General features: G+C 43.8%; 1 protein-coding gene across 1 annotated transcript in view; it reads left to right on the top strand.

Moving 5' to 3' along the window:
* Positions 1-21,421, top strand: part of TMC2 (transmembrane channel like 2) — a 65,151-nt gene that overhangs the window by 22,275 nt on the left and 21,455 nt on the right. Inside the window, exons 5-12 of the mRNA XM_053201381.1 lie at positions 3,147-3,237; positions 6,680-6,761; positions 7,126-7,232; positions 9,475-9,573; positions 13,661-13,803; positions 15,121-15,268; positions 17,962-18,150; positions 20,796-20,975. Coding sequence (XP_053057356.1) covers positions 3,147-3,237; positions 6,680-6,761; positions 7,126-7,232; positions 9,475-9,573; positions 13,661-13,803; positions 15,121-15,268; positions 17,962-18,150; positions 20,796-20,975 — 1,039 coding nt within the window. The remainder of the gene's footprint in view (positions 1-3,146; positions 3,238-6,679; positions 6,762-7,125; positions 7,233-9,474; positions 9,574-13,660; positions 13,804-15,120; positions 15,269-17,961; positions 18,151-20,795; positions 20,976-21,421) is intronic.

A 21,421-nucleotide genomic window follows, 5' to 3' on the forward strand; every position in this document is an offset into this window, starting at 1 on the left:
AGCAATCACTGGCCCCCTCCCAACCGTGTTTTCCAAACTGTGGTTTGGGCCACTTTATTTCCAAGGAGGGTCCTCCGGGAGGCAAACGTGAGGGGATTCTGAAGCGCTGTCTGTGGGGTGACCGCGCCTGAAAGCCCCTTCCTCCATAGCTTCCTCCTCTGCCGAGTGTTGGAGGCGCCTAAGGGGCTCATCATCACTGCCAGGAGTGACCTGGAGATCCAGGCCCCTTGAAGCTTCCTCAAAATAAACGGGTCCCTCCTCTCTTGACTTCTCACTGCGTTTACCGCACACCATCCGATGAGAGGAGAAAGGCGAGTTTGTGCCATGTTCCCGTTTCAAAAGACCGTTGGTGACGAGGAGGGGACAGAAGCACCTTACAGAAGTGAGATGTGCAACGATTAGGAAGTGCAGGGCAGGAGCGAGTGGTTTCCATAAACCAAATATTCTCTGGTAAGGAAGAACACGAGAGCCTGGTTTGCAGGTGACAGGGGTACAGGAGTGCGCTGCAAAAAGGTAGTTGTTACTATTTGTATCCTTTTGCAGGACCCAGAAAAGCTTGCTGCATCCATCAGTGTTCTTAAATGAGGTGGGTCCTTCACTGGGAATGGTCCTCAGAGTTTGCACCCAGCGCTGGGCAGGGCCCTCTGTTCCCCTGAGTGCCCTTTGGGGGTCTAGACACAGAGTCTGGACGTCAAGAAGAGAAGCATTTGCCACCAGGCTCAATGGCTCAGGCACAAGAGCTGGCTCTTACTTTTGAGAATCCTCATTTGAAGTCCCCAAATCGTAAAAGCTGGCACATTGAAAGTCACAAATTCCCAGCGCTTACAAGCCTCTGCTCGATGTAAGATACAAGAAGAGAACAGAAACACACATTTTTATTGGGGTGTTTGGGTGGATCAGTCGATTAAGCGTCCGACTTCAGCTCAGGTCATGATCTTATGGTTTCTGGGTTCGAGCCCCGCATTGGGCTCTGGGCTGACAGCTCAGAGCCTGGAGCCTGCTTCGGATTCTGTGTCTCCCTCTCTCTCTCTCTGCCCCTCCCCTGCTTGCACTCTGTCTCTCTGTCTCTCTCTCTCTCTCTCAAAAAATAAAATAAAACATTAAAAAAAAAAGAAATACACATTTTATGAAAACATTTTTTTGTGACATGGCTATGTTGGTAGCTCCAGATAGCTCATTGACTGGACATGTCCTGCCTAGGGGACAACAGGGAGCTGATCCCATTACAGAGACTTAATCCCACACAGACCAGGCTTTGACCCTGGGCTCAGGAGCTAAACAGTCAGCCTCATTAATTTGAGACATCGGAAAAAATAAAAACCAGCTTCAGGATTGACGTGAGGTTAGAATGCGACTTTGACTCTTGTCATCTGCCCACGCCTGCGCTGTGGGGGTGGGGTAGGTATTCTTCTGGCCCCCCCTGAGATGGACTTCCTTCCTCACCCCCTTGTGCAGGTCAATCCGGTGGCTGCTGGCAAACTGGGTCTCTGGGGGGTGGGATAGAAGGGGCCTGATTTGTAACCTTTGCTGATTTCTGTGGTCTAAAGACTCCCACCGTGGCCAATTTCAAGCTACCAACAGTTTAACAGCTCGCGGGTCAAGTTCCTGAATATTTAGCAGTCGGGTCTCAGGCAGGAGTCGGTTCTGACCAACTGATCGGTGTCTGACTCATTCAACATTCAGGCAGTCCACAAATGTCTGGTGAACACTGTGTTCGTTTCCTTTTCCTTCGCTGAAGCGTCACATACAACGCTCTGTTAGTTTCAGGTGTTCAGCGTAGGGATTCGAATTCACATACATTAGGCAATGCTCACTGCGCTAAGTCCGCCTACCATCTGTCACCATACAACACGCTTGCAATATTATTGACTGTATTCCCTAGGCTGCACTTTATATCCCCGTGATTTACTTATTTTATAACTGGCATCTTTTACCTCTCAATCCCCTTCATCTGCTTTGCCATATTTATTTCTATTGCTGCCGCAACCCAAGTTTCACAAGTGTAACCGTTTAAGACCGTGCTCATCTACGTGTTCACAGTGCTGCTGGCCAGAAGTCCAGCGTGGCATGGCTGGATTCTCTACTCAAGGTCTCACCGGGCTGAAATCAAAGTAGTAGCAGGCCTGAGGTGCCCATGTGGGGCTAGAGGTCCTCTTCTGGTTTTTGCGGAATTCAATTCCTTCCCTTGCTTTCCACGTGGTGTCCTCTTGAGGGGCCCCAGCAACAGAGGGTCAAAAATTCATTCTAATTCCTCTGACTTCCCCTTCTGCTACATCTGTCTGAGTCTTCTGCCTTCTTCTGTGTGTAAGGGCTCATGTGGTCACTCTGGGCCCTTCCCGAGAATCCAGGATAATCTCCCTATTTTATTTATTTAATTTTTTTTAAGCTTCTTTATTTTTGAGAGACAGAGACAGAGTGCTAGTGAGGGGAGGGACAGGGAGAGAGGGAGACACAGAATCTGAAGCAGGCTCCAGGCTCTGAGCTGTCAGCACAGAGCCTGACGCGAGGCTCAAACCCATGGACTGTGAGATCATGACCCAAGCCGAGGTTGGATGCTCAACTGACCCAGGCACCCCGGATCTCCCTATTTTAAATTAAGTCATGGGGTGCCTGGGTGGCTCAGCCGGTTGAGCATCCGGCTTTGGCTCAGGTCATGATCTCACAGTTCGTGGCTTTGAGCCCCGCATCAGGCTCTGTTCTGACTGCTTGCTCAGAGCCTGGAGCCTGCTTCAGATTCTGTATCTCCTCTCTCTGTCCCTCCCCCGCTCATGCTTTGTCTCACTCTGTTTCTCAAAAATAAATAAATGTAAAAAAAAATCTTTAAATTAAGTCAGGAATCTTAATTACATCGGTAAAGTCCCTTTCGACATTCATGGGTGTACCACCAGAGGGCAAAGGTCATGGGAGCCAAAATTCTGCCTACAGGTGCCTACCATGTACTAAGCACCATTCTTAGCATTTGGGAAATGTCAGTGAATGAAACAGACAAATGCCCTACCTTCACAGAGCTTACATTCTAACTAGGGGTATAAAAACACATAAGGCTTCCAGCCACATGTACACTCTCATAGTTCAGATTTCTTTCAGTTTGGGATTAAAGTTCTGCCTCTACCCCCCTCACCCCCCCCCTTTTTTTTCCTAACCAGAGAGGCCCAAGAATTTGTGGAGAAGTATGAAGGAGCCTTAGGAAAGGGGAAAGGCAAGCGACTCTACGCCTACAGGATGCTGATGGCTAAGGTGGGTGATAGAGAGGCAGCAAACCCCGGGGAAGGGCTTGCTCAGCCTCTGAACCTGGGTGACATCACAGGCACCTGCCAAGCCTCTGCATTTGTGGCCGGCTCCCCCCCAAATCCTCAGCGCGAGGTCCAGCCGACTGACCGATTTGTCCGGGAAAGGAAACCAACTGTTTCCTGTCAATTTCTCTACATTTATCTGTGAGGGCTCCGGTGTATCTGAGACTCATTTCCTCCCCAGTGAAGAACTAAGCTCACAAAATTGATGAGGTTAAAAATAATAATAATGATAATAATAATAATAATAATAAAATAAAATAAAATAAAATAATTGATGAGGTTAAAACCACTGGGATCTTATTTTCCAAGCCCCAAATCAGGACAGTTCGTTTGATAAATCATCTATTTTTATGCAACACTTTGAGCGTTTTTTCCTGTATTCCCTGTTCATGGGTGTGTTTGAGTTTTAACTTTTTGTTGGGGCCATTTTGATATTTCGTATTCTTCCCAAAACTCAATCATTTAATTAAGATCTTCGTATGTATTACCAGAAAGTTGCAGGTGGGGGTCCCATAATTTTTGGAACTACTTTCTGTGTATGTTGGGTTGGAGTCTTTTTATTCCTAATATTCTCTTTTCTCCTTTTCCTTAAAATTTTTTTAGGCTTATTTATTTATTTTAAAAGGCAGACAGACAGACAGAGAGGCAGAGAGAGAGAGAGAGAGAGAGAGAGAATCCCAAGCAGGTTCTACCCGGTTAGCACAGAGCCCGAGGCAGGGCTTCAACTCACGAACCATGAGATCATGACCTGAGCTGTTTTTTCTCCTTTTTCAATTTTACTTGCCCAATAACTATCTTTGGGTCATTTTATTAATTTGATCTAGAGACTATTTACTACTTAATAACTGCACACTTAGGTCTCCCCCCCCCCCCCCGGCCCCACCCCAGCGGAGGAATGTGCTCTTCAAGCATATCTTTGCTAAATGATTCTGTTTAATCGTGTTTCCCTGCAAATAGTTCTAGTTCCTTCCTTAGGAAAAGGATGGCTGTCCATCCTCTGTGTTTACCTTCCCTCATTGTTTTAAATTCTTTACTTCCTCTCTTTGCATTCTCAGAAATGTCTCAGGTTTATTCTCAGTATCACTGAACCCATTTTCTTCTGCTTCAGTCATAGGCTTTATTATACTATTATAATGTTTCTTCTCCTTCAATTACTGGGCTTTTAGTTACTTTGTAATCCTTCCATGCTTCCCTTACATTCTTTTTGAAAACTCAAAGTGTTATCCTTTACTTAGAAACCACATTTCTTGTATCCTGTTGTGAATGTAGGCTCGTTTGTCAAAAATTAGTTATGGAGCCTAGAGGCAATGCTTTTCAAAAGTTACAAAGAGGTGTGTCCCTTTTTCCTTGTTCTGCGATACTGTTTTTCAGGCCTCGCTGGCTGTTTTAGTCATCCAGATCTGGATTTCATGCGCGGACAGAATGGGTAGCTTGCCTGTGTCTTATTTGCCCGCTATCAGAAAGCCTGTTTCTGTAGCCAGCCAGAGACAAGCATATCTCATCGCCCAGTCCTGGGAGAGCAGCTCCTGCCTCACCTGGCTCTGAGAAAGGGAGCTGAGGTCTTCTGCCCACGTCCCATCCCAGTTTTCTGATTCTCTAAACCAATGAGGGATAAGAGCTTCACTACAGAGCTTCCCCAAGGCCTTCTTGGCCTCTGCCCCACCTGTAGGGCATCACTTTTCAGGCCGAGATGCCCACAGTCTTGAGGGGCTGTCAGCTGGTTGCCGAGTGATCAACGAACTGGCAGGCGGTCCCCAGGGGACTCCCTGAGCCATGTTCATTACCCCTATTGGCCTCAGCCTTGCAAGCCTACATTCTGTACTGATTTTATCAGCATCCCGACAGGGGATTGATCTCTCAAGGGAGGACTCCTATTAATAAAGCTTCTGAGACCGATAGGTAAAACCAGGTGGTGGATTATTAATTTACAAGGAGAAATGACCGATGACAGAACTAGAAATGCGAAGTCCACATCAGCAGTGCCTTTTATTTTTGATAGTAGAGTTACTTACACGGGTGGCTAAACCATAATCCCAATTCCATTTTATTAATTTGCAATGACAAAACACTGCGTTCGAAACCAAAATCCTCACAGCCCAGGTGACGGGCAATGCTTTCCTTAGAGACAGGCTTACATAGAAAGCCAAATAAGCCAAAGATTAATTTTTTTTAATGTTTGAGAGAGAGAGAGAGTTCGAGGCAGAAGAGGGACAGAGAGAGGGAGACAGAGGATTCAAAGCAGGCTCTCGAGATCATGACCTGAGCTGAAGTCAGACACTTAACCAGCTGAGCCACCCAGGCACCCCAAGCCAAAGATGAATTTTGAGCGTGGAATCAGAGCTAAGAAAGGCAGATAAAGCCATGGGACTGAAGTGCCCAATGTCCACAGTCTGCTATTCCCCTTCTGGTCTTAGGGATATCTCTGCCATTGTTCTCAACCAGGTTTTGCCCTCGGCTCGTCTTCTCTGTTGCATCTGTGACCACCACCCTCTTCCACACATGGTTTCCTTCCTTATATAGCAGTCACCCCATCGGGTTACGGTCAAAGCCTACAGATCTAGAAACGCGTCTGATAAACTTCCCTTTTGATCCTTTAGTGAATTTACGTGGGAAACCTCATTTCCTTCAGGAACATGTTCTTAGGAGACCTTTATCATAATGGAAACTGACCTTAGGGTCTTCTCCCTCCTACCTCCTTGTCCTCTGTTTTCTGTGAGTTGTTGTTTCTGTTGTTGTTGTTCAATTCCAAATGGATTCATTGCCAGGGAGTGGGGTTGTTGGAGAGCAGCCCCTTGAGAGCTAACCAATTTTCACCCAACCAGCAGCCAGACAGCCACTCAAGTTCCTGACTGGTATGAACTCTGAGTGTTGGACCTGGAAACAGACCATGGAAAGAAGCAAAATGCCTTTCTAACTCCTTTCAGCAAAAACAAAAAACAAAAACAAAGAAACGGGCTGTTGTTTCACCAGAAGAATGGAAGCCATGGTTTGAGGGGGTTTACTCATTTTACCAGCACCGCATTGGAGCGACAATTCCTATCAGATTTAGACACCTGAGTGCCTGCTAAATGTGGGCTTGAGAGCTACGAGACTTCTTTTTGCCCTTCAATTTTTGTTTTAAGATTAAAAAAAAAGTTGTGTCAGAGGCTGCTAACCCAATTTGATCCCCCAAACCACACGTCCTATACAGAATTCCTAAATTCACATATACACGGTCCAAACTTGACATTTTATCAGCGCCACAGACCAACACAAGACTTTATGTTGTTCTGGCTTCTCTTACCCTCTGCTCCTGATTTTGGTGGTGATGTGTCAGCATCAGTGTGTCCCCCCAGGCCCCAAGGCGGGATGGTAATGAACTGAGTGTGTTGCCTGTTTAATTTCAGAAGTGGGTCAAGTTTAAGAGAGACTTTGATAATTTCAAGACTCAGTGTATACCCTGGGAAATGAAGATCAAGGACATTGAAAGTGAGTATTTTGGTGTCAGCGTTTGTAGCTGGTGTGCTAGAGTTTTCTAAGGGCTTGGGTTGCGTTCGTGACCAACTGATCAGATTCTTTCATAGGTTCTGTTGTACTGGAAAACAGAATGGGCTTGGAACTAGTCAGACCAAGATTTAAACTGTGTTTCTTCACTGTCTGACTGTGGGAGTTTAGGTAGAGTGGTTAATCCCACAGAGCCTCAGGTCATTTACCTGGAAAAAGAAAATGGAGATGAGAACATCACGTTCCACAGCTGATGTGAAAACTGAATCCGTCACCCACACAAAGCGCTTGGTAGTGCTAACGTCCTCCTTCGGCGATGCTTAAATCCTACCATCTTTTCTCTCCCCAGGTCACTTTGGTTCCTCAGTGGCATCGTATTTCATCTTTCTCCGATGGATGTATGGAGTTAACCTCGTCCTTTTTGGCTTAATTTTTGGCTTAGTTATAATCCCAGAGGTAAGACAAGGGCTTCCTATATCTTCAGATAGCGTTGAGGCTTATCATGACACCACCCTCTTTAATCAAATACTCTTCTGTTTTACCAAGAACCAGTCGTTCATTTTAAATTCTATACTCCCATCAATTGCCCAGATAGTTCGGGACAGAGGATGGAACCAAATACTTCTGTTCCTAATTAAGAAGTGGACCCCACACTTTTCTATCTTTTGTTTTACTTTAAAATCAGTAGAGAATTAATATCTTAGTAAGTTTTTGTTTGTTTTACTCTGAAAAAAAAAAAAGAGATGGAATGCATTCTATCATAATTTATTACAAAACAAACAAACAAACAAAAATGAACCCTCACGAGGCGCCTGGGTGGCTCATTCAGTTGAGCGTCTGACTCTTGATTTCAGCTCAGGTCATGATCTCACAGTTTGTGGGTTCAAGTCCCACGCCAGGCTCTGTGCTGACAGTGAGGAGTCTGCTTGAAATTCTCTCTTTCTCTCTCTCTCTCTCTCTGCCCCTCCCCCGCTCATGCTCCCTCTCTCTCAAAATAAAGAACGAAATAAACTTTAAAAACAAAACCCTCACATTTAAATAGCACTCCTCACTGTTCTCCCACTATACCCTTATCACAGATGTAAGTACATCCTTACCTACTGATGAGTAATTGAGAGACAAAAAACGAGTAAGCAAGTTATGTAAAGTCACACAGTAAGTTTGCAGTGAATGAGATCCCAGGTCTCCAGTGTGGGCCTGGAATCTTTCCCAAGGGAAATTTAACAAATTAGAAGATTTCTGTGAGGAATACCATCAAGCATTACAGGACCAATATATGACTGAATAAACAGGGTGACTTATTCTTGGAAGGGAAACTTAATACCGTAAAAAAAAGTCAATTCTTCCTAAATCAATATGTAAAGTTCATACAATTCTGATTTTTTTAGAATTAAGGATGCAAACACAGGCATATATATTAAAGTATTGATAACAGAACTAGATACATGCAAAGAACTAGCAATATTTCTAATGTCCAACAAAAGGTAATTTGTTAAGTAAGTTTATGGTAGATACATGTGGTTAGATATTTTGAAGTCATTTTATTTTGAGACATACTACCTGCCGTATAGAATTGGTCATAAAATGGGGTGCCTGGGTGGCTCAGTCGATAAGCGTCCAACTTCGGCTCAGGTCATGATCTCGCAGTTTGTGAGTTCGAGCCCCACGTCGGGCCTGGAGCCTGCTTCGGATTCTGTGTCTCCCTCTCTCTCTGCCCCTCCCCCACTCACACTCTGTTTCTCTCACACAAATAAATAAACATAAAAAAAAAATTTTTTTTAAAGAATTGGTCATAAAACGAAGAACAATATTATGCTAAATAACCACACTAATATATATTTTATTATATATGTTTATATATTTATTTGATATTCATATTTATATATGAATTTATATAACTATACATTTATATAATATAAATGTATACAAATATATATAATAAAAATGTATACAATTATATATAATATAAATTTATATAATTATATATGTAATATAAATTTATATCATTATATGTATAATATAAAATTTTATACTTATATATTATGTTTATGTAATATAAATGTATATAATTATATATAATAAAAATGTATATAATTATATATAATATAAATGTATATAATTATATATGTAATATGAATTTATATAATTATATATAATATAAATGTATATAATTATATATAATAAAAATGTATATAATTATATATAATAAAAATGTATATAATTTTATATAATATAAATGTATATAGTTATGTATGTAATATGAATTTATATAATTATATATAATATAAATGTATATACTTATATATTATATGTTTATATAATATAAATGCATATAATTATATATAATATAAATGTATATAATTCTATATTTTATATATTTATCTAATATAAATTTATATATTTACATAATATATATATAACTCAGAAACAACTACGAGGAAACATACGAATATCTAACCGTCATTATCTTCGGAATGTGGAGGTGATAGGGAATTTTTTTAATGCTCTCCTGCACTTTTTCACATTTTCTACAACGAGTACGTGATAGGTCTAAAACCAGAGAAGTGATTAATGTCATCTAAAGGAGAAAATGGGTATGTCCTGCTCTAAGAAGGGAAATATTTCACGCCGGGTATGAATGTCTCCATGTGTTTGTATTTTCTCCACACGTCATCATGTCGTCCTGTCCCTTCACAAGGTACTAATGGGCGTGCCCTATGGAAGTATTCCCAGAAAGACAGTGCCTCGGGCTGAGGAAGAAAAAGCCATGGATTTTTCGGTCCTTTGGGACTTTGAGGTACCATCACTAACAAGCCAATGCGCTTCTATTCTGTGATTGTGAGGCCTAAAAGATTGCGTGGATATGTGTGAAATATTGCATTGAATCACTGGAAAACCAGTGCTTTACTCAAATGGGGTCCCCCACTATGCAAAATGAGCCAGCCAATCATGTCCTCCTAAGTCCCCTCCGTGGGTCCTTTCTCCAGCCACACACTGCCCCCCTCTCTCTGCCAGGTCCATCTAAATGATCTTACAGGGTAGTTTTCTCTCCCCACACCCACATTAAGACTCCAGGGCTCGCGCCAGTTCAGCCGTTCCCAAGCTTCACATGGCATCCTCAACTGAATGTCCTACCTGCTCCTGAAATTCAGTGCCTGTCCAGCCAAACCCACATCGCTTTTTTCCATCTCCTTTATTGGAACCACCATCCATCCGAACACGGTGTGAAAGCTGAAAGTCATCCTACACTTCCCCCTCTTCCCCACCACCACGCCCACAACCAACCAACCACTCAGTCTGAGCCTTTCTCCTAAACCCATCTTGACTCCGTCCCCTTTGCCCCATCCCTCTTGCCTCTTCTTCCAATAATGTCCCCACCGTACCAGGACCATGTCCGAATCTTCTACTTCTGCTCCTTGCTTTGACTTGGCTCCTAAAATCTCCATTCCCTTTGCTGCCAGCGTGATCTTTCTGAAAGGCAAACCTGGCCCTCTCACTTCGCTACCTTGGATATTCATCTATTCCCGTTCCCAAATGGAATAAAATCCAGTGTTTTGAATCAGGTTTACGAAAGAACCGTTCACCATCTGGCCACTCCCTCCCTCTCCAGCTCCATTTCTATCTCAGCCCTCACACCTTATGTTCCTGCATTTGTCAAGTTTGGGAGAGATCCCTGAACCCATCACATATCATTGCCTCCCTGCTTCGGCTCAGGACACTGCCTGAAACGAACTTCCCTCCTTTTTGAATCCCCTCACCTCCGTGCCTCTGGAGGGCTTGGTCTGTAGCTCCAAGGAGTTCCTGAGGCTGAGAGGCCCGGCTGTGACGGTTCAGGCAACAGGTCATTGCTGCTGCTATCCTTCACGCTCCTAGGCAGGTTCGAGACCTCTCAGGTATGCGTGGAAGTGAGTTGGAGTATTTTTCTAAGACTTTGGAATAAGTGTGTTTCAAATAATACTACACAACTAAGTATTATATACAACTACTACCGTGTATTACCCCTAAGGATTTCCTTTATTCTTTTTTTCTTTCATTTATTTATTTTTTGAGAGAGAGAGAGAGAGAGAGAGAGAGAGAGAGAGAGAGAGATTGCATGCACGCATGGGAGGGGCAGAAAGAAGGAGACAGATCTGGAAACAGGCTCCGTGCTGTGAGCGCAGAGCCCAATGGCAGGGCTGAAATTCACAAACGGCGAGATGACCTGAGCCAAAGTCAGACGCTCAGACGCTTAACAGACTGAGCCACCCAGGCGCCCCTCCGTTGTTCTTTATTTCACTCAAGGACTCCTATGGAATATCCTATGTGCCTAAAACAAACTGAATTTACTCAACAGTAATCCTCTGTTTTGTTGTCGCTGTTGCTCCCAATGGGCAAATTTTCTTTTTCTATTTTTTGTAACGCGCTGTTTAAAAAAGTAATCTCTACCCCCAGTGTGGGGCTCAGAGTCACAACCCCAAGATCAAGAGTCACATGCTCCACCAACTGAGCCAGTCCAGGTGCCCCTAAAATGTCTCAGGCCAGAATTAAAGTTTTGGAGAACTTCTATCCATCACCACGAAGCGACAGTGTCCGTTTCTCAGTGATTAAATCCTTTTCTGATGAGATCAACGAAGATATTAACAAAGGTGACTTTTTAAATACGGTGTAAGAAGTATGTTAACATTTGGCAGATTTTTATAACGTACGGAACCATTATGTTCCACGTGACCAAATACATGCTGTTACAGAATTACGTGTGGGTAAAAGGTAGTACAGGATGGAACAATTAAGCTTTAAAAACTTTAAATCTCGAGATAATTTTTTAAAATCTTGGGACAATTTGAAGCTTACAGAAGAGCTGCGTAAATAGTACAGAGTTCCCATGTACCCCCCCACCCAACTTCACTTTATGACACCATCTTACATGATCAAAACTAAGAAATTAATCTTGGTAGAATAGTGACTGAAGTGTGATATTTATTTGGATTTCGCCAATTTTTCCACTAATATTCTTTTTCTATTCCAAGACCCAATTCAAAATCTCATACTGTATTTGTCATGTCTCCTTAGTCTCCTCCAAATCCATGACAATTCTCTGTCGTTCAGTGACCTTGGTACTTCTGAAGAGTACTGGACAGTGGTTTCGGAGAAGGTCCCTCAATCTGGGTATCTGTTCTCTCACGATTGTAGTGAGGTTATACATCACTGGGAAGCCTACCACAGAGATAATATGCCCTTCTCAGGGGGTCAGATCGGGGTTACATTATGCTGATGTGTGTTATTAGTGGTGATGTTAACAGTGCCCAGTTGGTTAAAGTAGTGTCTGCCAGAATTCTCTGCCATAAAGTTAGTATTTTTCTCTTTTTAATTACTCGGTATTTTGGGGAGTGCGATGGATTTTAATATAACAAGGTATGAAAAGTTAATTACGTGATTCGGATTCCACATGACAACTAACATTTAAGATGACCGTTTATTGAGCTTACGTATCATATCAAAGAAACAACCCAGGGGCCCCGGGCTCAGTCGGTGGAGCGTCTGACTTCGGCTCAGGTCACGATCTCACAGTTCGTGGGTTCGAACCCCGTGTCAGGCTCTGTGCTGATGGCTCAGAGCCTGGAGCCTGCTTGGGATTCTGTGTCTCCTTCTCTCTCGTCCCCTCGCCTGTTTGCACTCTCTCTCTCTCCCTCTCTCAAAAATAAATACACATTAAAAAAAATTTTTAAAGAAGAAACAACCTTAGGTATATGAAGAGACTGTTACGATTTGCCTCCCCTTTCCAGCTACATATCTATGTGAGGCCAGAATGACCCCCCGCTTTACATTCAGCAAAGATGTCAAAGAAGTGCCAAAATTCTAAGCTTCTGTTACAAATAAAAAGTGTACTGATTATACCCAAAACCAAATTATATCTGAAAACCAAACTAAAACTTGAAGTTCAGGGGTGCCTCGATGGGTCAGTCAGTCGAGCGTCCCGCTCTTGATTTCGGCTGAGGTCATGATCCCAGGGTCGTGGGATCGAGCCCCATGTTGGGCTCCATGCTGAGTGTGGAGCCTGCTTGAGATTCTCTCTTTCTTTCCTGCCCCTCTCCTCTGCTTGTGCACGCTCTCTCTTTCTCTCTAAAAAAATAAAATTAAAATAAAGGGGCTCCTGCGTGGCTCAGTCGGGTAGGCGTCTGACTTTCGAGTTTGGCTCAGGTCACAATCTCACGGTTCGTGAGTTCAAGCCCCACGTTGGGCTCTGTGCTGACAGCACAGAGCCTGCCTGGGATTCCCTTTCTCCCTCTCTCTCTTCCGCTCCCCCACTTACACTCGCTCTCTCTCTCTTTTTCTCTCTGTCTCTGTCTCTCAAAATAAATAAATACACTTTATAAATAAATAAACTTGAAAAAAAAAGCAAAAATCCTAAATAGAAATGAAAAAAAGACTTGAGGCTCAGATTCGACTGTGAGTCTTATAATGTATAGTTTTCTCTGTAAGTTTTGCACTGAGAAAGCTCACAGACTCCCACCTGCTTCCAGAGTGTTAAATCAAGACCCTGGCATTGTGGGGGAAAGAATTTGGAGCTCTACATGCCTGTGAGCGTGCACGCGTGTGCACACACACACGCACACATACACACATCCCCTTATCCCCAATTTTATCCGGGATGTTAGCAATGCTGTCCTCCTCGTCCTGTATCTGTAAGCATTCTGTATAATGGAGAATAAAGAGAACAAAGGAAAGACATGGAGACATGGATAGACTCGGGAGCACTGGGGGAAGTAAGGTACCCACAATTCTTCCTTTCTCCTCTCAGACTCTCATTAACCCCCTGAGAAAGACATTCCCGGTAGAATAAAAGTGTCTGGTGACTATATGTACGAAGCTTACAAACCCGGAGTGTTTGATCTGCTGTCCCGCAGGGCTACATCAAGTATTCTGCTCTCTTCTACGGCTACTACAACAACCAGAGGACTATCGGGTGGCTGAGGTACAGGTTGCCCATGGCTTACTTTATGGTGGGGGTCAGCGTGTTCGGCTATAGCCTGATGATTGTCATTAGATCGTAAGTATGACCGTGTCTTTCACAGGCTTTTCATTTCCTTCACACAAACATCCCGCTCCTATGGCCACTCTGTGCCTGCTTACCTTCCTGTGGGAATTTAGAGAGAAAATAAGGAAACAAAGAATGCAGATATGGATTGTCGTATGTAGTATAAAAGGCATAAACAGGGTAATAGGGGAAGTTTGGGGAAATGGGATAGAAGCATCTTTACATGATGCTGAGAACTGCCAATCACACTGAAAGTCTGGGGGACAGCATTTTACGCAAAGGAAGAGCATGTGCAAAGGGCCTGAGGCAGCAAATATCCTAATGAGCTCCAAAACCTGTCAAAGGCCAGTGTGGCTTGAGAGGGAGCAAGTACCTGATAAGGTAAGACCAGAGAAGTCTTTGAGGTCTGTTTTTGCTTTCCCTGGAGCTCAGCTTCCTCAAAAAAAAAACAAAAACAAAAAACAACTCTCCCGCTCCTCTGTAACTCTAGCTTGCATGTCAGCACTGAGCCCCTCACTTATAGACAAAACAGCGCAAAGGAACGTATATGGTGCGATTCACGATGGGTTAACGATGGTGTCCTCTCTAGCCCCAACTCCACCTGTCTCTGTGGTCAGAAATGGCCTTTTAATTCGTCGGTGCCTCTTCATTTATATTCTCTGAAGAAAAACCTTGGCCCATGAATTGCCTTCTTCGAAGCCAGGGGACCCCAATCAGCACAGGCTGGTGCAGGGTGGGGGACACCGTCTCCTGCACAAACCTGACTACCAGGGCCTACCCACCCTTCAGCAAGGCCGTAAGAGCTCACTCCTCCCAGAAGCGTACGAGTAGCTGCGTCTGCAGGAGAAGAGTGGGGCACTCTGGGAGCCTGGATAGGACCTCTGAAAGGGCAGTGTGCGGGCCCAGCATGGCTTTCTATCACATCATCTCGGGAGAAAACGCTGCCGTCCGCCAGGGCCTGCCCTGAACGTGACAGTAACCACCAGGTGATAGGCAGCCATCTGGCCAGCTCCATCAGGCAACAAAGAAAAGCAAGGAGATGAGCTTGGCCCTCATGTTGTTACATTTTCCCCCTGCTATTATCCCAGATAAGTACAGAGATATGGAATGTTTCCCCGATGAGCCAGAAAGCTAACTAAGCCCCTGGAGTAGCAAATCCCGGAAGCCAACACATGAGACGGAGAGGCGCGACCTGTCCTGGCTATCGTTAGCCCAATTCAAATTGTCTTGGCTCTCTCCTCTGCATTGGATGTCTGCTATCTGTGCCCCAGACCCACTGAGGCCAAGGTTCCCTGGGCAGTCGTAACAGCAGTGGTGTGCACCCTACAGGATGGCCAGCAATACCCAGGGCAGCGCAAGCGAGGGGGAGAGCGCTAACTTCACCTTCAGCTTCAAGATGTTCACCAGCTGGGATTACCTGATCGGGAATTCAGAGACAGCCGACAACAAGTATGCCTCCATCACCACCAGCTTCAAGGTAGGTGCCTAGAGTAGTTCCCACTTCCTGGGGGGAGCTTCGGGCCCCGCTGGTCATTAGGGGACGTCACCGAGCTAGGGCATGGTGGATAAGATCCCCCAAGTAATTTGTGGTAAGAGCTCTACCAGAAGTGTGGGCCTCGCTCTCAAGCCTTCCAGAAAGGATGCTCAGGACTGATACCCACCATCTGTTTTTTAATATGGCGGAGACCTGGTCCTGCCTGTTTCTTCGTGGAACTGTTTTCTGCCAGAGGGAGTAGAAGGACTCACGTGAGGCTGCAGTTCTCAACCTTTTATGCACGATGGAATCACCTCAGCAGCTTTAAAAATCTTTTGGACCCAAACCCCCAGAGATTCTGGTGTCATTGGTCAGGGGCTGGGGAATTCCTGGCAATGGATTCTTTCGAAGCTCTCTGACAGATTAGAAAACCTAGAAAGAGTAGCGAATGCTGGTTGTGGGAGTCAATTAAATGTGCAACTCCAGGGGCGCCTGGGTGGCTCAGTCGGCTGAGCGTCCGGCTTCGGCTCAGGTCATGATCTCGTGGTTCGTGGGTTCGAGCCCCGCGTCGGGCTCTGTGCTGACGGCTCGGAGCCTGGAGCCTGCTTTGAATTCTGTGTCTCCCTCTCTCTCTGCCCCCTCCGCACTTGTGCTCTGTCTCTCTCTGTCTCTCAAAAGTGAATAAACGTTAAAAAAAAAAATTTTTTTTTAAATGTGCCACTCCATACTTAATTACCTCATCGATTTGTCACAAAAGATATGTGAGGTGGCCTATACATCTCTATTTATTTTAAAAAATAGAAGCAGACCTAAGGGTAAGCAAATGAATGAAGGCAGAAACTGGTATGCCAAAGCACTGGGCATCTTCTTTTTTCCTCCATGACTGTCAACACCATTCAGAGCTATTGATAGTTCAATATTTCCCCCATGCGACCAGTCAGACTTTCTTCCCTCACGACCTGCCAAAGGTCGGATGCACGACATCAGTGTGCTTGTCTTCTTCCCTCCCCTCTCTCCTTGCCCTTCCTGGCCGAAGAGGGCTGCTGCAATGCAGACAGACGGCAGGGGCACCCACCAGGGGCAGAGCTTGGGCTCAGCAGCTCACTACATGGGTTTCATGAGCCCACAGTCCTGACAGCTTGGCAGTGGGGAGCTCAGGGAGCTGCCTGGGTTCTCCACCCTTCCCCTTCTCCCAGCACCGGGGCCCATTGACAGAGCATCCAAGGGCAGGAAAGGGATCAGTGAGGGCTCTGCCTCTTCCTCCAGGCCTGTCTGAGAAAGACAGAGAAGGCCAATGCCTATGAGGCACTTTAAACATCTGGGAAGGTGAAAGCTGCTTCTCCGAGTCTATTAAAACCAGGGATAAACCCTTACATAACGGGACACATGTGCCAACAGCATGAGCTGAGGTATATTAACGGGTTCATAAATTAGTTAAATCTGAACCTGAATATAGTAACTGTTTATTGAGTGGAAAAGTCTCCTTCCAGGTACTTTGGAAACTGGGAGGCCTCATTTACCATCTTTGGTCTGCCATATACTGCCATCTTGTGTCTTCATAGAGAATTACGGATGCAGGATGCAAAGTTTATAATAAAAAAAAAATCTATTGTATTTTTATATACTAACAGCAAACAATTGGAAAAAATTTTTTAATTCCATTTACAATAAAATTACATGAATTACATAAAATTCTTAGGAACAGAGTTAACGACAACAAATATACAAGATGGCTACACCAAAAAATATGACAGTTCTGAAAGACATTAAGAAACTCTAAATAAATAGATATACCATGTTCATAGATTAGAACAGGGATCAGCAAATTATGGCCCAGGGGAAAATCCAGCCTCCTGCCTATTTTTGTAAATAAGATTTTATTAAAACAAAGCCATGCCGGGGCGCCTGGGTGGCTCAGTCGGTTGAGCGTCCGACTTCGGCTCAGGTCACGATCTCGCGGTCCGTGAGTTCGAGCCCCGCGTCAGGCTCTGGGCTGATGGCTCAGAGCCTGGAGCCCACTTCCGATTCTGTGTCTCCCTCTCTCTCTGCCCCTCCCCCGTTCATGCTCTGTCTTTCTCTGTCTCAAAAATAAACATAAACATTAAAAAAAATTAAAAAAAAAAAAAACAAAGCCATGCCTATTTATTGCCATATTGTCAAAGGTTGTTTTCATGGAGTTGTGAGAGAGACCATATGATTTGCAGAGCCCAAGCTATATACTATATGGCTCTTACTAGAAAATGTTTGCTGGCCCCTGGATTAGAAGACTCAATATTCTTAACATTTCATTTTAATCTATTTAATCTATGGTTTTAAAACAATCCCAGTCAGACAGTTGCTGAAATCTTTCCGGGCCTTAGTATCTGAGATATGGGTAATAATAGAAACTACTCCATTGGTTTGTTTTGGGGATTAGGAGAGATAATGCAAAGCAAGGGTTTAGTACCACGTCTGGCATATAGTAAGTATTCAATAAATCTAAGCTTTTGTTATCACATGTTCCAAAATAGCAATAACAATAAGCTATATCGTCTTAAAGAAAATTATTCTCCATAGGGCAACAGTGCTCTGCACCACCTCCTTTGTATTATTTCATGTATGAAAATATAGGAAATAGTCATCTCAGAAACCCAACAACAATGGTTCCTGTTGGTTCCTGGCCTGTAATTATTCACATCTCCTTTCCACACATTAAGGAATCGATAGTGGATGAACAAGAGAGTAACAAAGAAGAAAATATCCATCTGACAAGATTTCTCCGGGTCCTGGCCAACTTTCTCATCATCTGCTGTTTGTGTGGAAGTGGATACCTCATTTATTTTGTGGTGAAGCGATCGCAGGAATTCTCCAAAATGCAGAATGTCAGCTGGTATGAAAGAAATGAGGTAAAGAGGACATCTCTGTGGAAGTGAATATTGAGGGCAAACACAGAAATTATACTCATTCCTATGCCATTCTGCTGAATTAATTGAAAATCTGGATTATGGGACATGTTTTAAAGAGTGACATTACATCCCTTTCTAGTCAGGTAGCATGAACATTTGAACCAAGAGTCACCTCTTATAAGGCTTTTGTAGGTTGATAAAGCTGCATTATAATTAGCATGTCAGTCAACTGAATAGTCAGTTGTCTTAGCACCAATTATTAAAAAGGTGATCCTTTCTTCACAGCTCTACAGTGCCATACATCAAAAATCAAGTATCTGTTAATGTGTGGGTGTGATTCTGGGATCTCTAATCTATTCCATTGGTTTATTTACCTGTTCCTGCACTAAACACACACTGATAAACTATGGCTTTATAGTACGTATTGATATCGGGTAGACTGAGTTCCCTCCCAACAAGATCCACAATAAGATGCATTGAAGTTTCATTGTAATTATATTAAATCCGTAAATCTCTTTTGGCAATCTAACATCTTAGTAGCTAGCAAAAATGGCTACAAATTCTTCCCCTTATTGTATTCCTATATTTGTTTGCAATATGATTTTCTAACTCCTCTCATGAAGAGGTGGAATCTGTTTCCCCATCCCTTGAATCCAACTAGGCTTGGCCATGTAAGCTCCTTTAGCCAATGAGACTGTAACACCCATGATATAAGCAGACTTGAAAAGGGCTTGTGTATTAGAACTTGCTCTCTTGGAAACCCCGAGACCTCCACCATGTGAATAGTTCCAGACTAGCCTATTGAATGATGAGAGATACAGGACCCATTTATCTCATCATTCTACATTATAGCCAGCCAATGACCAGACATATGAATGAAGCCATCAACCATCAGCTGACCACAGATACACGAATGAAGCCAGGTGAGGCCAGCAAAAGAACCACCTACCTAAGCCCAGAGAACAAAATACTGACCCACAGAATCATGAGCTACATAAATTAAATAAAAAGAATCTATTTCCTCCCACAAAGCAAGAAAGGATAAAAAAAGAAATATGGAACTTCTAGGACAAATGTAAAGCACAAAATCAGACAGATTTAAATCTAAATCTATCAGTGATTACAATAAATGTAAATGGATTACAACTACAGTTTAAAGGCAATGATAATTGGATTGAATTTTTTTAAAACTACATGCTATTTACAATGAACCTATCTAAAACATCAGGTCACTAAGCTGTGAGGGGGATACAAAAGATGCTTGAGATGGATTCTGCCCTTAAGTGGATTTTGTAGTTTCCTTAGGAAGCAGATTTGACAAGAATAAACCAAAGTACGAACAGAAATAGGCTGGAATAGTGATCAAATAAGATGTTTTGGGTTACAGATGTGTGGCAGGTGGAGAGGCCAATGTGAGCTGGAGAGACAGAGGGAGTTTGTGGCAAAGGCAGGAATTAGGCTGTGCATTAAAGAAACATGTGAAGAAAGGTAGCAGTGGAAGAGGTGCAGTGATGGCTTTCCAGGTGGGAAGCACTGCATGAGCCGGTGTGAAGGTATGAAGATGATGAAAAACCAAGCCAACAGTCAGTGTGACAGAATGTGAGGGAGTCAGAACCAGCCCAGAAGAGTTGACCCACCTGTACCTTGGTCAGCAGTTTAAGGATTTACTCTCCACTAGATGAGCAGTTTTAATTTCAGAAAGAATGTTCTACTGTGGTTAGGTTCAGTTACACGAGTAGGATTCTCCCAAAATTGGAGCCAAAATTTAATGCTTACCAGGCTCTGGGCTAGTAGACTTACATCCATCATCTATTCTGACTCTCACAACAAGAACTGTCTTTCCCACTTTATATGTGAAGAAACAAGGAGCCTGAGCTCCTATCTCTGAAGGAATTATGTAACTTTTCCTAAATTACAAAGCCAGCAAATGATAGAGCTGGGGCTCAACCCCAGAGAGCTAACTCCAAATGGCATACTCTATTTTTAAAATTTTTTGTTAAGTTTATTTATTTTTGAGAGAGAGAGAGAAGAGATGAAGAAGGGGGAGAGAGAGAGAGAGAGAGAGAGAGAGAATCCCAAGCAGGCTCTGCACTGTCAGCACAGAGCCCGACATAGGGCTCAATCTCACGAACCGTGAGATCACGACCTGAGCTGAAATCTAGAGTCAGACCATTAACTGACTGAGCCACCCCAGCACCCTGAAATGCAATACTCTTAACCACATCTCCCTGCTATTAGTTCCCTCCTGTGATTTGAGCTGCCTGTCTTCCATGCTCCTGAGATAAGAGCTACCACAGTGACTCTTGCCCAGCTCATGACTTTTACAGAACACAAAACACTGTTCCATATGTTAATTCATTTATTTCTCAAAGAAAGTTTGTTATTTCTATCAAGACTAATGGCAACATCATGAGAGCAACCAGTCACAGAGCAGGTATGATGTGTGGGACATACAGTGACTGCTCAGGGTGTGTTGGTCCCTTAGCCAAGGCCACACAGCAAGTTGTGGAGACCAGAGGGCATCTCCAGAGGCAGAGGGGGGGCAAGAAGGAGCCGGGGATTCATGGCCCTAGGGAGTGCAGAGACGGTGGCCAAGCAAGTGATATTAATGGCACAAGTCATCCAGGCTTTCCTGATTTTCTCAGGTAGAAATTGTGATGTCCCTGCTTGGTATGTTTTGTCCCCCTTTGTTTGAAACCATCGCTGCCCTGGAGAATTACCACCCACGCATTGGACTGAAGTGGCAGCTCGGACGCATCTTTGCACTCTTCCTGGGGAACCTCTACACATTTCTCCTGGCCCTGATGGATGATGTTCACCTCAAGGTAAAGACCACCAACTCCCCCTAATCCCTTGTGCCCACGAAATTTCCTTTTTCCACTGTAATAATTTCCTTATGAGTAATTCCTATTAAGCGAAGAAACTTTGGAAAGTTGAGGAAATGAAAATGAAGAAAAAAATATCCCCAGAATCCTATGACCCAAAGACAACCATTGTTAACATTGCGCTGCAGGTCTTTACGGTTTTTTCCTTAGTTGTCTTTTTTTACATCATATACATGTCATTTGGTCCCCTTAATATTTTATCTGCAGCCTCTCCTATGTTGTATCGTAGCTGCCATAAATGTTTACCAACCAAATAAGTGTCCATTGAGATGATATGGCATGATTGACCCAACCTTTCATCACTGCTCACCTGGCGGTTATGGAGCACCCAGTATGTCAGGCCCTGAAGGTACAGCAGACAGCAAGACATGGTGCTGTTCCAAGGG

The sequence above is a fragment of the Acinonyx jubatus genome, chromosome A3 (genome assembly GCF_027475565.1).
Source record: "Acinonyx jubatus isolate Ajub_Pintada_27869175 chromosome A3, VMU_Ajub_asm_v1.0, whole genome shotgun sequence".
NCBI classification, from domain to species: Eukaryota; Metazoa; Chordata; class Mammalia; order Carnivora; family Felidae; genus Acinonyx; species Acinonyx jubatus.